The sequence below is a fragment of the Hypanus sabinus genome, chromosome 17 (genome assembly GCF_030144855.1).
Source record: "Hypanus sabinus isolate sHypSab1 chromosome 17, sHypSab1.hap1, whole genome shotgun sequence".
Lineage (NCBI taxonomy): Eukaryota > Metazoa > Chordata > Chondrichthyes > Myliobatiformes > Dasyatidae > Hypanus > Hypanus sabinus.
The window spans coordinates 11,049,807-11,073,633 of record NC_082722.1 but is presented as its reverse complement, the minus strand read 5'-3'; the positions used below and the strand labels follow the sequence as shown (position 1 = coordinate 11,073,633).

General features: G+C 42.2%; 1 protein-coding gene across 3 annotated transcripts in view; it reads left to right on the top strand.

The window, feature by feature from the left end:
• Positions 1 to 5,302: 5,302 nt before the first annotated feature.
• fbxl9 (F-box and leucine rich repeat protein) overlaps positions 5,303 to 23,827 on the top strand; it is a 50,973-nt gene continuing 32,448 nt past the window's right edge. Inside the window, exons 1-4 of one of the 3 annotated variants that reach the window (XM_059992530.1) lie at positions 5,303 to 5,369; positions 10,265 to 10,478; positions 16,612 to 16,713; positions 21,834 to 22,817. In XM_059992530.1, the coding sequence (XP_059848513.1) occupies positions 10,446 to 10,478; positions 16,612 to 16,713; positions 21,834 to 22,817 (1,119 nt within the window). In that variant the 5' untranslated portion in view covers positions 5,303 to 5,369; positions 10,265 to 10,445. The other 2 variants (XM_059992529.1, XM_059992531.1) reach the window with 2 other exon arrangements.

The following is a 23,827-nucleotide window of genomic DNA, read 5'->3' as shown; positions in this document are numbered from 1 at the left end:
TGAGTAAATGCATGTGCTTATGAGTACAAGGGTGAAAGTGTGAGAGCACAAATGCTACTTAGGATGAGTTCTTGTGCATGAGGGTGAGTACATGTGTCAGAGTGTATACATGAGAAAACATGTAGGGTGTGAGTTTGAGTGTGACGATAAATGTGTTGGTGTGAATCAATGTGCGAGGGTTCCCCTCTAAACATGCCCTGAAGGAAGTGAGTGGTTGCTTACCAGCACTCTCTCAGGCTGTGCTGACGAATGAAAAACTCCTTGGCCAGCTCCTAGGCTCCTGCCCTCTCACAAACCAGACTGCCTTTTCTTTACTTCTGCCTCCAGTTTCTACAGGGCAAAAGTAGGTTAGCCATGAGTTCTGGCCTTCTCTTCACTGCTCACACCCTGAGAATGGGCAAATTGTGGTTTCTTTCTGAATTAACATCTATAACATGTTCATAGTAATATTTATATTTGCACAGAGCTGTCATTTAAAACTCACTTTATCATTTAGGCACGAATGATAGGAAAATGGAGGGCTATGTGAAAGGAAAGGATTAGATTGATCTTAGAGTTAGTTAAAAGGTCAGCACAACAACATGGGCTGAAAGACCTGTACTGTGCCAGATGTTCTATGTTTTATGCTCCTGGATGGAGTGGATAGCGAGATTTATTTCACCAAGGTATAAATGGATAATACAAGGGAGCATAATTTTAAGGTGATTTGGAAAAAATACAGGGGGATATCAGAGGTAAATATGTTACACGAGAGTGGTGGGTGCATGGAACACCCTGCCGGGGTGGTGGTAGAAGCAGATCTATTAGGGATATTTAAGAAACTTCGAGTAAGTCACATAGATGATTGAAAAATATAGAGAGCTACATTGGAGGGAAGCGTTAGTTTGATAATGGTGAGTCTACTACCACTCTCTGGTTTCTCCCACAAAGCCAATGTCTAATCCAATTTACTACTTCATCTTTAATGCAGAGCAATTGAACTTTGGCTAACCTCCCATGTGAGATCTTTTCAAATGCCTTGCTAAAGTCCATCTAGACAATATCCACTGTCTTGCTTTAATCAACTTTCCTGGTAACTTCTTTGAAAAACTCTTTAAGATTGGTTAGATACGACCTTCCATGCACAAAGCCATACTGACTAACCCTGATCAGTCCATGTCTATCCGAATACTCATATATCCAGTCCCTCAGAATATCTTTTAATAATGTTCCCACTATTGATGTCAGGCTCACCGGCCTATAATTTCCTGGTTTATTTTCAGAGCCTTTCTTTAACAACATTTGCTATCCTCCAATCCTCATCTGGCACTAAGAACAATTTAAATATCTCCATTAGGGCCCCTACAAATTTTGCACTTGCCTCCTACAGGGTCCCAGAGAACATCGTGACATGCCCTGGGGATTTATCCACCCTAATTTGCCTACGGACAGCAAACACCTCCACCTCTGTAATTTGTACAGGGTCCATGAAGTTAATGCTGCTTTGCCTCACATTCATAGTCTGAGCCCTTCTCCTGAGTAAATACAGATGCAAAAAATCCATTTAAGATTTCCCCCATCTCTTTTAGCTCCATACATGGATTATCATTCCGATCTGTCAGAGGACCAGTTTTATCCCTTGCAATCCTTTTGCTCTTAACAAAAGAATCCCTTAGGATTCTCCTTCACCTTGTCTGCTAGGGCAAACTTATGCTTTCTTTTAGCCCACCTTATTTTAGTCATAAGTGTCCTCTTGTATTTCTTATACTTTATAAGTACCTCATTTGTTCTTACCTGCCTATACCTGCTATACACCACCTTCTTTTTCTTAACAAGGTCTTTACTCTCCCTTGAAAACCAAGGTTCCTTAAACCTGTTATCTTTACCTTCTATTCCGACAGGCACATAGAAGCTTTGTACTCTCAAAACTTTTGAAGGCCTCCCACTTACCAAGTACACCTTTGCCAGAAAACAGCCTGTCCCAATTCACACTTGCCTGATCTTTGCTGATCCCCTATCACCACAGCTCGCTCCTTCCCTCCCCATTCTCTTCTGGGTTAGAGTGCGAGACTCAGTGTCGGTGACCTAATTGCTGTGACTATCCTCTGCTAGGTCATCACCCACTCAAAGGTATCCAGAGTGGCATACCTGTTGTTGAGAGGGATGGCCACAGGGGTAATCTGCACTGCCTGTTTAACTCCTTTCCTCTTCCTCCCTGCCATCCAGTTCCCTGTGTCCTGCACCTTGGGTGATACTCTCTATATGTCCCCCCCCCCCCCCCCCCCCAGCCTCCTGAATGATCCGGAGTTCATCCCACTCCAGCTCCAATTCCTTAATATGGTTTGTTAGAAGCTGCAGCTGAATGCATTTCTTGCAGTTGTAGTAGTCAGGGAGACTGGTGGTCTCCCTGCCTTCCCACATTCCACAAAAGAAGCAATTCAGTGTGCTGCTTAGCATCTCTACTGTTCTAACTGAGCAAATATAAGGAAAAACATAGTTTTTTGCTTTCTCTCACTGAAGACTCTCCTTGATGAAGTGTCAAAGAGCTAAAGCCTCAAAATCCCCACTCTAACACTGTCCCCTCCAACAATGGCCGCCCCACTTGCCCCGCCTCATTTTAATTTGTTCTTGGCAATCAATCCCGATTGTTGCTCAAAACACCAAACTTCCGCAAGTTGATGCCTTATGTAGTCAATCGGCGAACCTGAGTGAACTATGGCTTCCAATCACTGCTAGGCCACTACTCAAAACACAAAAAAAAACCACCTCTCTGACTGGAGGCCTGTAACTAGTGTAGTGCCCCAATGGTGTTGGGTCCATTGTTGTTTGCCATCTATATCAATGATCTGGATGGTAATGTGGTTAACTGAATCAGCAAATTTATGGATGACACCGAGTTTGGGGGTGTAGTGGTCAGGGAGGAAGACTATCAGAGCTTGCAAAGGAATATAGATCTGTTGGAATAAGGGACTGAAAAATGACAGATGGAATTTAACACAGGCAAGTGTGAGGTGTGGCACTTTGGCAGGACCAATGAGGGCGGATCTTACCCAGTGAACAGTATGGCAATGAGGAGTGCTGTGGAACAAAGGGATCTAGGAATACAGGTCCATAATTCATTGAAAGTGGTGTCACAGATAGATAGGGTCATAAAGAAAGTTTTTGGTACCTTGGCCTTCACAAATCAAAATACTAAGTACAGTAGGTGGGACGTTATGTTGAAGTTGTAAAAAACATTGGTGAGGCCTAATTTGGAGTAATGTGTGCAGGTTTGGTCACCCACCTACAGGAAAGATGTAAGTAAGGTTGAAAGAGTATAGAGAAAATTTACACGGATGTTGCCAGAACTGGAGGACCTGAGTCATATGATTTAATAGGTTAGGATTTATTCTGTGGAACGTAGAAGACTTAAAAGAGATTTGATAGCGGTATACAAAATAATGAGGGGTGTAGATAGGGTAAATGTGAACAGGCTTTTCCACAGAGGTTGATTGGGACTACAACTAGAGGTCATGGGTTAAGGGTGAAAGGTGAAAAGTTCAAGAGTGCAGTGCAGGTAAACAATAAAGTGCAAGATAAGTTAGATTGTGAAGTCAAGGGTCTGTCTAATCATACTAGAGAACCACTTAAATCTTATAAGAGTGGAGGAGAAGCTGTCCTTGAACCTTGTGGTACATGCTTTCAGGTCTTTGTATCTTCTGCCTGGTGGAAGAGAAGAGAGAATGTGCAGGGTGTCTAGGGACTTTGACTACTTTACTCAAGCAGGCAGACTCTACGGAGGGGAGACTACTTTCCGTGATGTGCTGAGCTGTGTCCACACCTCTCACAAATAATGCAGAGCAGTTGCCATACCAAGCTGTGATGCAACCAAATAGGATGCTTACCACTGTTCACTGCTCTTGGTGGGGAGGTTGTAATGTTTTACCCTGTCACAGAGCTTCCCATCTGTTCCTTACTCTTATTCTGCTACTTCACTTTTCACAAGTGTTGTCCGGCCTGACAATTTCTTCCACCGTGTGTTGTTCATCTTTTGGGACACTATGAAAATCCTGCAGAACAACCTTACTGCCAAAGTGTCAGAGCTACGTCCATCATATCAGGGACTCTATCTCAGCCTGGGTGTACCCTCCTTCTCTGCTGTAGCCCGAATTCACAAACTTGATCCCCAATCTCAACCATTCATTGAATCATCAAACAGAGGCATTTGAATTGGCACATGGAGGGAGGGGCTTGAAGGAGTATGGACCAGACACAGATAACTGGGACCAGTAGGTCAACACGGATCAGTAAGGCTGAGGGTCTGTTCCAATGATGCATTACTCTATGACTATGACTACAGCATGAAGGAGCCGTTCCCTGTCAAAGATAAACTTCCATAAGACCCAGACAATGTTTTACAGAATGTTACCTAAAATATGTAATAGTCTCCATATCACTTTAGTTCTCCTTCCCTGTCACACTCTATCTCTATCTTAAATCTCCTTTAACGAAGCTTAAGGAACATCTCCACATCGTTCTGCTACGGACAGTCCCGTCTTCTGGACTCAACACTTGGTTAAAAGAATTCAGATAACGATTCTGTGGCTTCAGTCTAAACCTCCTCCAGACCCATTTTTTTTAGACTCATTATCATCTTGCTTCGCCTGCACTGTCACCCCTTTTCCCGCTTTCACTCCTCTGACCTCCTTCTCTTTACCATTAACGTTGTTCATGACGGGTCAAATTGTATTTATTGTTAGTGCAGCAACATCACAGGCACATAGAGACAGAGAGCGCAGGATATATAAATTATACACAAATTACACAATTAAGGCAATGAAGACAGAAAAAAGGCTGCAGAAACAAGACTTTGGAGTACAAATGAAAACTCACTTCTACAAGTTCTGAAATACTGAATATGATTCATAGATGCTGAACATCGATCCAAGAGTTTTCTAAAGTTATGTGCTGGTGACTGCACCTGTACATAGATGTACTTATACATATAACAATAAACTCGACTTTTCTACTTTGAGCTTCAGTTTCACAGCATTTTCGTCATATAGAAACACAGCAATGCTCCATCTCTGGGTCTGACAGATCAATAGCTCTTTACAACCAATCCCCCCTCCCTCAAAAAACTTCCATTACCCAGAGGCGGTCTGTCACTAGTGCGCACGCGCCCGTTTAGCAACGACCGCGGCCGTCCCGCTGTTCCTACATGCGCATGCGCTACAAGTCGGGCGGCGCTCTGGCCGATCCGGAGCGCAGGCGCGGTGGGACTCCTGTTCCCCGCATGCAGAGCGCCGAGGTCACATCACGTGACGTCGCCTTGGTTACGGAACGCAGGCAGAGGCGAGGGGGCACCTCTGGAACCGAAAACAGTTTGCCTAAAGTTCCAACAAGGGCAGGTTGAAAATCATCCGACTAAACAGTTTTTAGCTCTTTGGAGCTAAGGAAAAGGAAAGAAAGAAAAGCAGAACTTTTGTATGGAAAAGCAGAAAGGGCAGAAATTAGTAAGGCAGTGAGTGCTACAGTGCCTTTTCCTGTGATGCCTCCATAGCTGTGTGAAGCACCGGAGATGGATCTTAAATTATTTGAAAGGAGACAGAAGAATAGATTTTAAATCAAGATGTAGTTGAATGTTATGTAAATAATAATTATGGATATTTACAAATATACGCAGATGCTTCAAGAAACGGTAATTGTAGAAAGGGCAAACACGAGGAAATCTGCAGATGCTGAAAATTCAAACAACACACACAAAATGCTGGTGGAACACAGCAGGCCAGGCAGCTTCTCCTTATAGATAAATTAGCATAGCAGGCAACTAGAAAGCAGATGTGGGCATTCAAATAAATCACAGTAGAAGAGAAATGAAAAACAGGAAAACATCTTTATAATATTCAGAAAGAAATGGGATGGTCGAATGCAGGAAAGATTAGGAGGGAGAAAGTGATATTGCGATTGAGGTTTTGGGCACACAGGGTTAAATAGTCCATTGTTTTTAATGAAGAAATACAGTAATGGGAGGTGTGAATATTGTAATCAACAAGAAATGGTTGAGGTGTTTAAGATATAATCAGGGGAGGGGATGGCTGATTGTTAAAATACAATTGAACAATAGCAATATTTTGCAGACAGGATCACAGGAGGATTGCTTTAAATATGAGCTCAGTTCTTTAAGAAATCAGATTTTTTAAAAGTAAAGTTTGATACAAATATAAATATACAGGTGTCCTAACCCACACATCAGTTAAGAGGGTGGTGGTAATGGACCATAAAACTATTTGCCAACCCCATCAAACCTCAGAAGAAGGTGGGGCTACATTTAATAGGAGAGGAGGAGGTTTGGCCATAGGAGAAGGGAGGGACTAATCTGATTTAGGTACAGGAAAAGATCTGGTATATCCATACATATAAATTAACATAGATAGTTAAATATGCTGGGGCAGGAGAACCAACCAATTTGAAATAGTATGACTGAGACTCATGGATTTTGTGGTAAACTGGAGCACATGTACCAAAATACATATGGGAGTGGTCATTGTGCGAGTGGAGGGTGAGTCTTTGGCTCAAGAGGCTTCAGCGAGAACAGATGAAGGGTGACATGCCATTCTTTTGTATGTGGTCTTTCATTGTTTGATTTGTGTTTCTTGTATTTACTGTGAATGTCTGCAAGAAAATGAATCTCAGGGTTGTATTTGGTGACATATATGTACTTTGTACATATGTATAAATGTACATTATACATTTTGTACATATGTACAAATTTGAGGTACATATGTGCCTTCCTAAATCTACTTTGAACTTTGTTAATCTTATTTCTTTCTTTGTTTCTTAGTGTCTAGCTAGATAAGGAGAATGGTTGCAGGCTTAGTGGTGTGTTCTACATGTCAGATGTGGGGGTTATGGGATACCTCCAGAATTCCTGTTAACAACATCTGTATGAAGTATCTAGTCCAGCTTCTTAAGGCAGTTTTAGGGAACTGGAGTTGCAGTGGATGAACTTCAGTTAGTATGGGAGAATATTGAAATAGGTGATAGATGGGAGCTATAGGGAGGTAATTACTTCTAAGTTGCAGGAGGCAGGTAGCTGGGTGACTGTCAGGAGAGGGAAAGGGAATAGATAGACAGTGCAATGTTCCCAATGTTCCCCTGTGGCCATTCCCTTTAATAACAGATATACTGCTTTGGTTTAATACACACAAAATGCTGGAAGAACTCAGCAGGCCAGGCAGCATCTATGGAAAGGTGTATACATTTGATGTTTTGGGCTGAGACCCTTTGTCAGGACTGGGAAAAAAGAAGCCACTTTGGGGTGAGAGGTGGAACGACCAACCAGGGAAAAGCTGCAGTGACCAGGTCTCTGGCACTGAGTCTAATTCTGTGACTCCAAAAGGAAGGGTGGGGAAAAGGAGTGCAGTAGTGATAGGGAATCCATTAGTAAGACGAGCAGACAAGCGATTCTGTGGATGTGAAAGAGACACTGGGATGGTAGTTGCCACCCGGGTGCTGGGGTCAGGGACATCTCAGATTGTTTCCATAGTTGACTAAAGGGGGAAGGTGAGCAGCCAGAATTTACAGTACATAATGGTACTAATGTCATAGATGGGTAAGGGGATGATGTCCTGAAGAGGGAATATAGGGAGCTAGGTATGTAGCCAAAAAGCAATACCACAAAGGTAGTAATCTCTGGATTGCTGCCTGTGCCACATGCCAGTGAGGTTAAGAATAGAATGAGTAGGAAGATGAATGAGTGGCTAAGGAATTGGAGCAATGGGCAGCATTTCAGATTTGTGGATCATTCTGGTATGACCTGTACAAAAAGGATGGGTTACACCTGAACTTGAGGGGGACCAATATCCTCGTGGGCAGATTTGCTAAAGCTGTTGAGAGGTTAAACTAGTTTGGCAGAGAGATGTGAACCAGAATGATAAGTCAGAGGCTGTGAACTGCGGTCAGTGAGATAGGCTGAAGTGTGTCCATTTTAATTCAAAGTTCAGGATGATGAGCATGTGGAACTATGATGTGCCATTATGGCAATTTGGCTGTCACTGAGGTAGGAATGGCTGCTGGAGATATCAGACTTCAGATGTTTGAAGGAAGGTAAAGAGATGGAGGAATGGCATTGCTAATCAGGCATTGCAGAAAGGGAGGACATCATGGCTGACTCATTGTAAGTGTAATTAAGGTGAGTGGCAGCAGCCACTCTATTGAGAGTATTCTATACACCATACAATTGCAACAGAGAAAAAAAGGAATAGATCAGGCAGCAGATTTTGGAAAGGTGCAAAAATCATAGTTGTTTTCAATTTCCCTAATACTGATTGGCACCTCCTTAGTACAAAAGTTTAAATGGTGCAGAATTTGTTAGGTGAGGTAAGGGAATATCAGTGAGAAGGACTTTGACATTTGTGAGAACAGTGAAAAACAAGCTGACAAACTTTTGAAAACATTAGTCCCAGGACACTGGATATACTATGGTAAGCAAGGAAAGAAATTGCTGCAGTTTTGGTGATGATCTTTGCATCTGCACTGGCCACTGGAATAGTACCAGGTGATTAAGGAGGATGGCAACTGTTATTTCTTTGTTCAAGAAAGGGAGCATTGATAACCCGGGGAATTATAGGCCAATGAGATTTACTTCAGTGGTGGACAAATTATTGGAAAGATTCTTACAGATAGGATTAAAGAGCATTTGGAAAAGTATAGTCTGATGAGGGATAGCATGGCTTTGTGAGGGGTAGGTCATGCCTCATGAGTCTGATTGAATTCCTTGAGCATGAGACAATGCATATCAATGAAGGTGGAACAGTGATGAGAACATGGACTTAAGTAAGATGTTTGTTAAGATTCCCAATTGCTGGCTAATTCAGAAAGTCAGGAGGCATGGGATCCAGTGTGGACTTAGAATTGGCTTGCCCTTAGAGGGCAGAGGGTGTTTGTAAATGGAGAGCATTTTACCTGGAGTTCAGTAACCAGTGGTGTTCTGCAGAGATCTGTTCTGGGATCCCCTGTTCTTTGAGATCTTTATAAATGACTTGGATGAGGAAGCTGAATGGTGGGTTAGTAAGTTTGTTGATGACATGAAGGTTGGGGGAGTTGTGGATGGTGCAGAAGGTTGTCATAGGAAATGGCTACTATGAGGAGTATCATTGGAAGAAAGCATATGGGGTTGTCAGAGGTATATTTCTTTACACAGAGAGTGCTGAGTGCATGGAATGCCCTGTCAGGAGTGGTAGTAGAGACATTTAGGGACATTTAAGAAACTCTAGGTAGACACATGGCTGATAGAAAAATGGAGGGAAAAATGGATTGATCTCAGAGTAGGTTAAAAGGTCGGCTCAACATCATGGGCTAAAGGGCCTGTACTGTGCTGTAATGTTCTATGTTCTGTAGTGAAGGACATGCCTTGCATACTCTCCACACATATCAATGCATTACGACAGTGCATTGAAGCCATACAAAGGCAAACAATAACAGATAATAGATATTGTGGGTTAATGAAGTAGAAATAAGGGTTGAGGGGGAAATATAATCAAAGTGGTCAAGAGAGGATGAGACAATATTATTGGAGTCAGTGATGCACCGAACCAACGTGGAACGAGAAAGCAGGAAAACTCCCTTCAAAAATCTTGTCTTTCTTGTATTGAGAAGGGAAATAATTGCACTGTAAAGTTGGGTCTGGACAGGCTGCTCCTGAGTGACAGGAGAGTGATGAACAGTAGATCATAGCCAAGTGTGGAAAGATTAGTGTTGTTAAAACAGCAATATAATGAGTAGATGTCAAAATAACTGTTTTAGAAATATGGTGTTATAACCTTTAGAACAGTGAGGATGCTGGATGTACTGTGAGAGAGAAGGGGAAAAAGAAAGGTTTGTAAAGAGGCTTTCTGCTGTGAAACAGATAGAACTGTAGCAAATTTGAACATTTAGCAGTTATGTTGAAAAATATATGACTAAATAGAGTCTGAAGAAGCAGGTTAATCAAAGGAATTCACTGGTTTCTGTCATGCTGTTACTAAAAAGGAATTTCCTGGAAGTTATTTCCTACAAAGCATTGACGGGATTAGATCATTATTTTTCTGTGTATGAAATTTCCATATAAGTTTCATCTAAACAATAGGGAAGAAAACCTACCCAAGTTCGTAAATTCTGATTTTATTTCCTAGTTACTGTTGTTTCGATCTGGATTAATGCTAGGGTTCAGTGCAGCCAAGTACAGATCAGGGATTGACTTGATTTGAAATGTTGAAGAACACATGACAATAGTTTAAAGCTGACGTTTATTTTTTTTCTCCAGTTGTTAGAGTACATTGTGACCAACACACAAGCAAGATGGCTGGCAATCATTTGAAGAAGTTTCAGAACCTGTGCCAAACAAGGCAAAACAGCTATGTTGTCCAGCTTGTAGACTAATTGACAATGTGTTTTATAGTAGACTATGAGAAAAATGCTATAAACACAATAGACTTCAAGGAACCATGGAGGCTGAAGCCCCTGATTTACCTGTAGAGGTAGGGGAATTTTACTGTTTTTTTTAAATGGGTATCTCAAAGAACTAGCTGGTATCTCTGGATCCAGTTATTCCAACCTGCCTCCTGCCCGTGCTGTCCATAAATGAGCTCATACAGAGTCTGATGCTTGTATACTACCTGGCACCAAGTCCTGTAAATCTGCAGCACCTTTTCTTGGTGATTTATACTTTCATTTTTTTCCCCAAGCATTTCCATAAGACCATAAGACATAGGAGCAGAATTAGGCCATTTGGCCCATTGAGTCTACTCTGGCTGATTTATTATCACTCTCAACCCCATTCTCCTGCCTTCTCCCAGTAGCCTTTGACACCCTTACTAATCAAGAACCTATCGACCTCTACTTCAAATATACCCAGCTTAAGCCACCACATACAGTAGAAGTAGTGTAAGTAGCTTTGGTCACACTATTATAGGAGAAACTTGAATGAGTGCAGAGAAGATTTACAAATGTATTGCCCGGGTTCACATCTTTACTGTTATGTTGTAGGTATTTCATTGAGCAGCTCTGTAAGAGCTGTTTGTTCTGCTTTCAGCATGTGTGGATTATTGTTGAAGATAAAGGATGATGTTGAATAGGCCCCATTCAATTAGTGGGAGGTTTTTCTTGGTGAGGGACAATAAGGTTGGTCTTTGGCTTTTGTTTGAGAGGAGATGAAGAGGGAAGACACTGGGGAAAACTGGTCGTAGCATACGATCCAGTGGGAGACCTGTTTGTTTGAGATGGATTGCGAGCGAAATTCAGAAGGTGGTGTTCACATTGACCGAGGGCCCAGCTTGTGAGTGACAGAGAAGTTCAAGATGAGCTCCAACTTGTGCAAATTTGACTGTTTAATTAGAATGGACCCTTTTCTTTCTGTTATTCTTTACTAACCCTTCAGTTAAGATTCATAAATATACTTTTAATTGTATGCAGTGTACTGTTTATTATTTCGTGGCATTAATTTGTAACAGGGTAGCAAATGACAAGCATCCACACAGACGGGGTTTTGGGATGGATTCACACCTCAATCTCACACGTTTGGCGGGGCCTAGATTTATGCAGCTGAGGAAACCAGAGTGTTTCACAAGGTTGTGGCCAGGATTCGAGGGCCTGAGTTACAGCGAGAGGTTGGGCAATCAAGGTCTTTATTCCTTGGAATGTGGGAAGTTGAGAGGTGACCCTATAGGGTGACCCTCTTTACTCTTTCCACACTCATGATTGTGTGGTTAGGCACAGCACAAATGTTTTCTATAAATTTGCTAATGACACCGCTGTTGTTCCATAATCTCAGGTAGTGATGAAAAGGCATGCAGGAGTGAGATAGATTTAAAAGGGAACAGGAAGACAACAACTTCATGCAGAGGGTGGTGAATATATAAATGAGCTGCTAGAGGAAGTGGTTGAAGCAGATACGATAACAACATTCAAAACACCCTTGGGTAAGTAGCTGACAGGAGGGGTTTAGAGGGATATGGAATCACTTGGTATCACAGACAAATCAGGCCAATCCATGCTGAGGTACTCTGACTTGATGCCCAGGTTTTCTGTGGTCATGGCACATCTTGACTATCCTGCATTCTCCATGCAGCCATGGTTTCCTTGCACTGCAAGCATCAAAGACAATGGTTCTCTTTCTGTCAGTCCTCATTGTGACTTTATCCCATTTGCTTGTCTAGATCCCAAAGCAATCCTTCACATTTGCTGCAGTTTCCTGCTCCCTTGATGTATTGGAACAAGAAAGTTGGCACATCTATGGCGGGAAAGTGGGTTGGACAGATTCAGTTTCCTTGTGCGAGGAGGGTGAAGAGTAGCGACAGTGGGGCTTTACTTCTCCCAGATATCTCACAGAAGTATTTACTGTCTGCAGTACACTCAAAATGTCAAAACATCCATTAACTGGGAAATCCTGGTCTTTGACTTCCTGCATTCCACCAGGACTGCATCCAACAGTGTAGCACTCCCATCAGAACTGAATTAAAATGTCAGTCTAGATTTTTGAACTTTGGTACTTAAAGAAAAAGAATGCTCTAATCTAATGGACTGTTTAAGCTGCAGGATATTTGATAACCCTCGCCCACTTCTGCACTTGATACTGATTTTACTGTTCCATCAGGAGTGACTGGATTGAGGTACAGAGCAGGAACACTCGTTATTTTTCCCTTCAATCAGTGATACTTGCCACTTTACCTGTTTAACTACGATAGGGCCAAATAAATATCCTGTACCAGGCTTTATGAAATGATTTTAACTGTCATGTTTCCAGAGTGATTGTGATAAAAGAAAACTAATATAAATAACAGGGGGATCATTCATGTGGTGCAGAATATAAACCAGTTTGTTGAATGACCCCTAAAATACCCTGCACATGTTTACTTTCTCAACATAAAATGGGTCAGGAAATTATCACTGCTAGAATGTAAGGAGCAGTCTGAAATTTATATTGATAACAGCATAGCAGGAGAGCCCATTGTGTCAGTATTAGTGGCTTCTACCCAGCTCTTTCTCTGTCACCCGGTAAATATTTTACTTTTAAATGGTATCTATTAAGTAGACCAGTAAGGTTACAGTTGAGAAATGGAAAACAGACTAAAAGAGGAAGAGAAGGATCGCCTGTCAGTGGACCTTTCCTCTTGTATACTAGAGGAAATAACTCAGTTGTGAGTCACATTTTCACAAAAAGGTCCCGTTCATTTTCTTAATTTCTGTTTTCTGACTTCTAAAGTGTCTACACTGAGCTATCGTGTGATTGGTGACAGATTTTGCCAGATATTGAAAGTGAGATCTCACTATAGTGTCATCCAAAGGGATTGTGCTGTGCTTGAGCTTGTATCTCCAATTAATTGCATGGGTGCTCTTTCCAGAAGAGGTCAGCTGGATAGTGAAGACATATGTTTCAAAAAGAACAGCGAGGGAGGCAAAAGAGACGGGAACGTGGCATTGCTAATTAGGGATAGTGTCACAGCTGCAGAAAAGGAGGATGTAATGGAGGGATGGATTACTGAGTCAGTGTGGATGGAAGTTAGAAATGGGAAAGGGGCAATAATTTTACTAGGTGTTTTTTTTAATAGACCCCCCTAATAGTAACAGGGACATCGAGGAGCAGATAGGGAAGCAGATTCTGGAATGGAGCAATAATAAAGGGGTTGTTTTGATGGGAAATTTTAACTTTCCTAATATTGATTGGCATCTCCTTAGTGCAAGAGGTTTAGATGGGGTGGAGATTTGTTAGGTATGTTCAGGAAGGTTTCCTGACACAATATGTAGATATGCCTACAAGAGGAGAGGCTGTACTGATCTGGTATTGGGAAATGAACTTGTTCAGGTGTCAGATCTCTCAGTGGGAGAGCATTTTGGAGTTAGCGACCACAGCCCTATCTCCTTCACCATAGCACTAGAGAGGGATAGGGGCAGACAATTTGGGAAAACTTAATTGGGGTAGGGGGAAATATGATGGTATTAGGCGGGAACTTGGAAGCATAAATTTGGGAGCAATGTTCTTAGGAGCAAATTTCATGACTGTAATGTGGAAAATGTTCAGGGAACATTTGCATGGAGTTTTGCATAGGTATGTTCTGTTAAGGTAGGGAAAGGATGATAGGGTTAAAGAACCATGGGTACAAAGGATGTAGAAAATTTAGTTAAGAATAAAAAGGAAAGCTTACAAAAGGTTCAAGAAACTATGTACTGTTAGAGCTCTAATAGAAAATTACAAGGTTGCTAGGAAGGAACTTGAGAATGGAATTAGGAGAGCCAGAAGGGGCCATGAGAAGGCCTCGGTGAGCGGGATTAAGGAAAACCCCAAGGCATACTACAAGTATGTGAAGAGCAAGAAGATGAGCTGTGTGAGAATAGGACCAGTCAGGTGCGATAGTGGAAATGTATGCATGAAGTCGGAGGAGGTAATGAAGGTATTTAATGAATACTTTGCTTCAGTATTCACCAGGGAAAAGGACCTTGGCAGTTGCGGAGATGACTTACAGTGGACTGAAACACTTGAGCATAATGACATTAGGAAAGAGGATGCACTGGAACTTTTGAAAAGTATTTAGATAAGTCACTGGATGAGATATACCCCAGCCGACTGTGTAAAGCAAGAGAGGAGATTGCTGAGCCTCTTGTGATGATCTTTGTATCATCAATAGAGATGAGAAAAGTACCGGAAGATTGGAGGGTCGCAAATGTTGTTCTGTTTTTCAAGAAAGGGAGTAGAGATAACCCAGGAAATTATAGACCAGTGAGTCTGACTTCAGTGGTGGGCAAGTTGTAGGAGAAGACCCTGAGAGGCAGGATTAATGAGCATTTGGAGAGACATAATCTGATTAGCGATAGTCAGCATGGCTTTTTCAAGAGCAGATTGAATTCTTTGAGGATGTAACAAAACACATTGATGAAGATAGAGTAGTGGTTGTAGTGTATATGGATTTCAGTAAGGCATTTGATAAGGTTCCTTCAAGGCTCCTTCAGAAAGTATGGAGGCATGGGATCCAAGGAGACCTTGCTTTATGGATCCAGAATTGGCTTGCCCACAGAAGGCAAGGGGTGGTTGTAGATGGTTTGTATTTTACATGGAGGTCAGTGACCAGTAGTGTTCTGCAGGGATTTGTTCTGGGACCCCACCTCTTTGTGATTTTTATAAATGACCTAGATCATAGGTGTCAAACTCAAGGCCCGCGGGCCATATCCGGCCCGGCGTGTAATTATATCCGGCCCGCGAGATCATTTTAGATAGATCTATTATTTTAATTGTTAATGGCCCGGCGATATGAAGCCTATGATTGTAAGTTAATACCAATCATAAAAAATAATGCTTGCTCAGCAGTCCTCTTCATAAGAAACAGAATTTGTTAAGTGAAACACTTTGTAGTTATAGCAGAGACTGAGACACATGAGAACAGGCTGAAAAAATGGAGGCAAAGAAAGCTGTATTCGCACGCGCCCGACTGATCCGGCCCGCATGAAGCTGCATTTTGCCCAATCCGGCCCGTGACCTAAAATGAGTTTGACAGCCCTGAATGAAGAAGTAAAAGGGTGGGTTAGTAAGTTTGCTGATGACACAAAGGTTGGGGGTGTTGTGGATAGTTTGGAAGGTTGTCAGAGGTCATAGCGGGACAGCAATAGGATATAGAAATGGGCTAAGAAATGGCAGATTGATTTTGATCCAGGTAAGTATGAAATGGTTCATTTTGGTAGGTCAAATTTGAAGAAAGAATATAATATTAATTATATTATACTCTTAGCAGTGTGGAGAACCTGAGATTTCTTGGGATCCATGTCCATAGGACACTCAAAACTGCTGCATAGGTAAACAGTGTTGTTAAGAAGGTGTATGGTGTGTTGGCATTCATCAACCATGGGACTGAGTTCAAGAGCCAGGAAGTAATGTTACAGCTGTATAAGATCTTGGACAGATTCCACTTGGAGTACTGTGTTCAGTTTTGGTCATCTCACTACAGGAAGAATGTGGATACTATAAAGAGAGTGCAGAGGAGATTTACAAGGATGTTGCCTGGATTGGAGGGTGTACCTAATGAGAATAGGTTGAGTGTATTTGGCCTTTTCTCCTTGGAGCGACGGAGGATGAGAGGTGACCTGATATAGTTGTATAAGATGATGAGGGGCATTGTTTGTGTGGATAGCCAGAGGCTTTTTACCAGGGCTGAAATGGCTATCACGAGGGAGCATAGTTTTAAGATGCATGGAAATAAGTACTGAGGGGATGTCGGGGTAAGTTTTTCACACAGAGAGTGGTGGTTGTGAGGAAAGCATTGCTGGTGGCGGTGGTGGAAGTGGATGCAATTGTGTCTTATAAGAGCCTCGTGAATAGATACATGGAGTTTAGAAAAATAGAGGGCTATGCACTAAGGAAATTCTAGGCAGTTTCCAGAGTAGATTACATGGTTGGCACAACATTATGGGCTGAAGGGCCTGTAATGTGCTGTGGATTTCTATGTTCTGTTACTTGAAAGAGTAATCTATTGACCTCTTAAGATCATGGCATGAAATGAAATGTTATTTTGATTTGGAGTATGTGCTAATAGACATTGGGTGTGGTGTTGAGTTTTAAAATAGATTTATCATTCTAGAACTAGTAAATCTGGCACTATTAATGATGGCTGCAATCTCTTTTGGCAGATGATCAGCTACATCCTGAGCTTTCTGTCCTCATCAGACAGAAAGGAGGCATCGCTGGTGAGCAGAGCCTGGTATGCTGCCTCCCTGGATCGTAGTCTACAGGTAAGTTAGTTTCAGAACCTCTGGTTCTGGATTCCTGCTTCTTGCGTGGCAGCCATTCACATATTATCTTTAAAAGTTTTCTATTTAGGAGTTGGTTTGACATCTCTTAGGCATGATGGGCTGAGATCAGCTCCATCTTCACACATTGTCTTTAGGTGCCAATTAGGAGTGTGAGTGCCAACTGATTTATTGATTTCTGTCCCTATTCTGCATGTGATTGTAATGCTCAACTGTTCCTTCTCCAAATCTCAGATCATTCAACACTGAAATAGCATTGCTTACAGCTTGGCTAAGGCTACTAGCAGAAGCCAAGCAGAGAATGAGAATAGTGCACTTAGCCAGATGCAGTCTGAAAGAAGTGCACTCAAGAGAGAGTGGGAAGCGTCCAAAACGACTGATACATCTGGAGTGGTGCAGCCAGCTTGAGATCAAAGATATCCCAATTGGGGAAGAATTAAAAGTCGTGTATATCTCAGGTATAAGAGGGATTGAAGGTGAAATTGGGATATCAGTGAATTAGGGTGGGTTAAGTTGGCTGTGTAATAGGTTCTGATGAGGTTTGAGTGGCTTGCTCAGGTACACGTAGCTTGGTTATCATGTTCTGAACAAGTTGGATCTCGAATTTGAAACCGGTTTTTTATTTGTGTAGTTTAGAACTATATGATTGAGATACAGAGACTGTGCCAACTCAGAAAGCTTCCTGAGTATTCAAATACTCAGATATTGATGATTCCATAAGCGAGCTCTGTGCTAGCTTTACAGTGTACTGCTAATTTCTGCAATTTCCTTTGTATTTTTTGTTCAAGTAGTTGACAGTCACATCAGATATCAAAACGACAATACAGGGACAAGATCAGGACACAACTCTCCACCAACAATACACGCAGCTTATGGCAAGGTCTGCACATCATCACAGACTTCAAAACTAAGCACACGGTTCTGCCTCTGTCTCAGCTGAGCTAAATCTTTATTACGCTGATGTTGCCAATACTGAGCCCCTGAGGACAGCTGCTGAAGCGACCTGCACCTTGATATTCTGAGATTGATCATTGAGTTGTTTCCAATGAGTGGTCAGTTGCAAGGCTATGGGACTGGATGGCATCCCAGGGCGGGTACTCAGAATGTGTGCGGCACAACTGGCAGGTGTGTTTACAGACATTTTTAATCTCTCCCTCTCCCAGTGTAGAGTACCCTCCTGCTTCAAAACATCCACCATTGTCCCTGTACCTAAAAAGACCAAAGTAACATGTCTGAATGACTAATATCCTGTTGCACTCACCTCATTAATATGCAAATGCTTTTAAGAGACTGGTCAAGGACTACATCTGCAGCATGCTACCACCGACAATGGACCTCCTGCAATTTGCCTACTGACACAACTGATTGACAGATGACACAGTAGCCACAGCTCTACACACTGTCCTTACACACCTGGAGAAGAAGGATGCTTATGTCCCCCCCCCCCCATCCCTTTCCACTAATCTCCCTCCTGACACTTATCTTTATAAGCAGAACAAGTGCTACACCTGCCCTTACACTTCCTCCCTTACCACCATTCAGGGCCCCAGACAGTCCTTCCAGGTGAGGCAACACTTCACCCGTGAGTCGGCTGGTGCGGTATACTGTGACCGGTGCTCCCGGTGTGGCCTTTTATATATTGGTGAGACCCGAAGCAGACTGGAAGACTGTTTTGCTGAACACCTATGCTCTGTCTGCCAGAGAAAGCAGGATCTCTCAGTGGCCACACATTTTAATTCCACGTCCCATTCCCATTCTGATATGTCAATCCATGGCTTCCTCTACTGTCAAGATGAAGTCACACTCAGGTTGGAAGAACAACACCTTATATTCCGTCTGGGTAGCCTCCAACCTGATGGCATGAACATTGATTTCCCTAACTTCCGTTAATGCCTTCTTACCCCATCCCTTATTTATTACCCCCTTTTTTTCTCTCTCTGACCCTCTCACAATCACTCCTTGCCTGTTCTCCCATCTCCCTCTAGTGTTCTCCTTCCCCTTTCTTTCTCCCTAGGCCTTCCATCCCATGGTCCTTTCCCTTCTCCAGCTCTGTATACCTTTTGCAAATCACCTTTTCACCTCTTAGCTTCACCCCTCCCCCTCCACCTTTCAAATCTTTTACAATCTTTTCTTTCAGTTGGTCCTGACGAAGGGTCTCGGCCCGAAATGTCGACTGTGCTTCTTCCTATAGATGCTGCCTGGCCTGCTGCGTTCCACCAGCATTTTGTGTGTGTTGCTTGAATTTCCAGCATCTGCAGAATTCCTTGTGTTTGCTTATGTAAGAATGTTGTTCTTGGACTACAGTTCAGCTTTCAACAACCATAATTTCCTCCAGGCTTGACAAGAAGCTCAGAGACCTTGGCCTTCACCCTGCCTTGTGCAGCTGGATCTTGGACTTATTGTCAGTTTGTTGGCAAGTGATAAGAGTGGGCTCCCTCACCTCTGCCCCTCTAACCCTCAATACAGGAGCCCCTCAGGGCTGTGTTCTAACCCCCTCCTTTACTCTCTAAAATACCCATGACTGTGTTGCCACCCACAGCTCCAATCTGCTAATTAAATTTGTAGATGATATTACTTTCATTGGCTTTACCTCAAATAATAACGTGGCAGCCTACAGAGAAGAAGTAATCACCCTGACACAGTGGTGTTAAGGAAACAACCTCTCCCTCAATGTCGTAAAAACAAAGGAGCTGATTGTAGACTACAGGAGAAATGGAGACAGGTTAACCCCTATTGACATCAATGGATCTGGGGTTGAGAGGATTAACAGCTTTAAGTTCCTCAGTATACACATCACCAACATTGGCTGTGTGGTGATAAAAGCACCTCTTTCACCTCAGATGGTTGAAGAATTTTGGCACGAGTCCCAAAATCCTAAGGACTTTCTACATGGGCACAATTGAGAGCATCCTGACTAGCTGCATCTCTGCTTGGTATGAGAACTGTACTTCCCTCAATCGCAGGACTTTGCAGAGTGGTGTAGACCACTTAGAGCATCTGTAAATGTGAACTTCCCACTATTCAGGACATTTACAGAGACAGGTGCATAAAAAGGGCCCAAAGGATCATTGGGGACCTGAGTCACCCCAATCACAAACTGTAACAGCTATACTGCAGTATTAAAGCCAGGACCAACAGGTTCTGGTACAGCTTCTTCCACCAACCCATCAGATTAATTCATGTTGATACAATTGTATTTCTATGCTATACTGACTGCCCTGTTGTACATACTATTTATTACAAATTATTATAAATCGCACATTCAGATGGAGATGTAACGTAAAGATTTTTACTCCTTATGTATGTGAAGGATGTAAGAAATAAAGTCAATTCAATTCAATTCTTAAGATAAAGGAGCAGAATTGGGCCATTTGGTTCATTTGAGTCTGCTCTGCCATTTCATCATGGTTGATCCAATTTTCCTCTCAGCCCCAATCTCCTTTCTCCCTGTATCCTTCCACGCACTGATCAGTCAAGAATCTATTAACATCTGCCTTATATATACACTTAAAGACTTGGCCTCCACAGCTGTCTGTGGCAAAGAATTCCACACATTCACCACTCTGTCTAAATAAATTCCTCATTATCTCCATTCTAAGAGGACGGCCATCTATTCTGAAGCTGTATCCTTTGGTCTTAGACTTTCCCATCATAGGAAACACCCTTTCTGCATCCACTCTATCAAGGCCTTGCACCATTCGATAGGTTTCAATTATGTCACCCCTTATTCTTCTGAATTCTAGTGAATACAGGCCCAGAACCATCAAATGCTCTTCATATGACAAGCCATTCAATCCTGGAATCATTTACGCGAATCTTCTTTGAACTCTCTCTAGTTTCAGCCTATCGTTTCTAAGATAAGGTGCCCAAAACTGCTCAGAACACTCCAAGTGAGGGCTCACCAGTGCTTTATAAAGTCTCAACATTACATCCTTTGTTTTATATTCTAGTCCTCTTGAAATGAATGCTAAGATCACATTTGCCTTCCTCACCACAGACTCAACCTGCAAATTAACCTTTAGTGAATCCTGCACAATGACTGTCAAGTCCCATTGTGCCTCAGGTTTTTGTGTTTTCTCTCCATTTAGAACCCAAGAACATTGTCTCTAGTAATGGTGACTTCACACACTTCATGACCCCTGACTCCTGGAACTTTCACCATACTGCTAGTGCCTTCCACAGTGAAGACTGAGGCAAAATACTTTCATTCTCCATTTCCTTGTTCCTCACTACTGCCTTTCCAGCATCATTTTCCAGTGGTTTGATATCCACTCTCACCTCTCTTTTACACTTTATGTAAATTCCCATGGATCTTTAAATAGGCTTTGTAACTTTCTGTTAACAATTACTGTCAAACAAACCCAAAGCAGTATTCTTTGGCTTGTAATGTGGGTACCAAATTTTGGAAGCTGACTGGAGAACTGGAACCATGACATTCTGCTGGCTTGCAAGTAGCACAAATGTTTATGTGGGGCAATAGGGTTATATGGCTAGGAAACAGGCACTTCAAGCCAACTGGTCCATGCTGATTAAGGATCCCTTTTGCCTACATTTCTTTTGTAGGAATACAATCTATCCTTAAATCAATCACAATAACTCAGTCCTGTGGATAGTCCTTGACTGAGAAATGGACTTGTAGAACTGGAATCAATTGTGCGTGAGAAGCCGATATCTGTTGAGTAAAACAATTCTGACAAGCTGTAGAAAGATTTTTGCTTTTGTATTTATTCCCCCAACAGTGAAGGTGCTCATGGTGCATTGTGGTAGAATTCTGTAGTTTCCAGTTACCTTCTGCTATTGTAGCCATGTGTGAGGTAGACCACATTTGGGCAGGCAAGCTAGTCATGATTTTTATTTCTTTAAAAAAAAATGCTAGATTAAACCTGAGATCCAGCTGGTTGAGTCACTTGGCCTTAACTTCAAAAACCCGTGTTAGATAATCTAGTTTGAAAGATAAACTGAGGAAGATTTCTTCATTGTATTATACTTAATGTGTTTTTCCTGTGCATAAATTATCTGTTTCATTTCTTGCATTAAAGTGGTGACTACATTTCTCTGATTATAAGGTATTATTCACTGCAACAATATTTATTTCTATACAGAAAAATGTTGTTTACAATCTTCAAGCATCATCCAAGTTCCTGGAGTCCATTAGAAATTTAGTTCGGAGACAGTGTCCATGTGTGGCTTTGAATAATCTCGATGGGGCACCCATTTCAAAGATGGTCATTCAGAGTATTGTGATCTACCTAACTGCATATCTGGAGGACCTGTCCCTGCGGGGCTGTTATATCACCGAGACTTCTTTTGAGATCCTGATCTCATCTTGCCATAATCTGAGAAGGCTTGACATCAGCGGCTGCAACTGCCTTTTCCTGAGTGGCACATTACTATCCAAAGATGAGAACAAAGCAAGGATGGCTAAAGCCCTGGTGAATCTCCAGAAACTCAACCTCTCCAATCTATGGTACCTCTCAGACCTGAGCTTCAACCGACTTACTGACTGCATGCCTAATCTCCGAGAACTATCTCTTGCCAGCTGCCATATCACTTTTGAGTTTGATCCCTACTGTGGAACGAACATGTTCAATTCTACTACTGTGCTCTCACTGAGAAATGTTCTTCATTTTATAAATAGACAAGCAGCCATGCTGAAGGTCTTAAATCTTAGTCATACCACAATTACAAGCAAAGCCGTGTTGTCAGTGGTTCAAGTTTCTGGACTTTGCCTAGGAGGGCTGGTACTTCAGCACTGTAAAGACATCACAAATGAAGCGGTCTCTGCCATTTGTGCGTACCAACCAGGACTCACTGTGCTGGATCTTACTGGCTGTACTGAGCTGACTGGTAAATCTGTTCTGGCCATAGCTTCAAGCCTGCGGTGCCTGGAGTATCTGTCCCTGGGCAGGATCAGTCACATTACGGACTGTATGTTGACGGATCTGTCCACAATCCCAACCCTGCAAGCCCTTGATATCTCCGAGTGTTACCAAGTCAGTGGCTGCGACCTGGTTAAGGGACTAGCGTCGCCAGAGACTGTGTCAAAACTAGTGAAGCTCAATCTCAGCTGTTGCACCATGGTGAAAGTAAGTGTACTTATGCTAAAATAAGTTATGTATTTTAGTTGCAATTTCCAGTTAGAAAGGTGAAACTTAGAGCAGTTGAACTGAGACCAGTTCCTCCACAGCTGAGTGCTAAAACCCATCAAAAGTCATGTGACTGGTGGCTTTTCTTCAAGCTGCCAACTGGAACCTCTTTCTTTCTGCCCTCCAATCCTCTCTTGGTCTGTTCAGTGCTATTTTCTGATGCCATGTTGACCATGTCAGTTTTTCACTCCCTTTACTCGCCCAGGATTGTTGTCACCTGCTGATAGTGGTGGTGTGGTTGGATGACAATTTCTGATTGGTCAGTGGAGTGCTGTAGGTTCAGAATGAAGTGGGTTAGAATGAGTAAGGAAATGAGAAAATTTCAGAAGCTCTCAGATACCTTCTTGTACTTCTCACTCGACCATGATCTCACCATTGAATGCCAGGCCACTGTCTTCCAAGCAGCATATAAGCAATTTCTTTAAAAAAATTACTGAGCTTGTCCACTCCACCCTGTCAGGTAACACATTGCGGATGATCACAATTAACTGTGGATTTGTTAATGCAAAAGAATCTACAACTCCCATTCTTACTACTTTTCGGTTTGGCTGAAGGGTCTTTGACCTGAAATGTTAACTCCATTTCTCCTAATATAGATAATGCCTGACCTACTGAGTGTTTCCAGCATCTTCTATTTTGATTACTCCCAATCCAGAACTGGCAGGATGCTCCTGTAATTTCCTGTAAGCCCCACCTCTTGGCTTCAGCACCAAAGACTTCAGTGTGATACTAGACAGTGCCTTAACTATTCTTTAATAGCAGTGAGAGAGGTGTATGTACATAAATAGTTATGCTTACTGTTGGGTTGATACTATTTCCAGTTCTGAGTACTTCATTCACAGTAGTATTTCTTCCCTCCTAAAGCTCATTTCATTTCCATTTTTAATCTTTTTTTAATTGATTTTAAAAGATATAAAGACAAATACAAATAGAGGAGAAGTTATATCAAG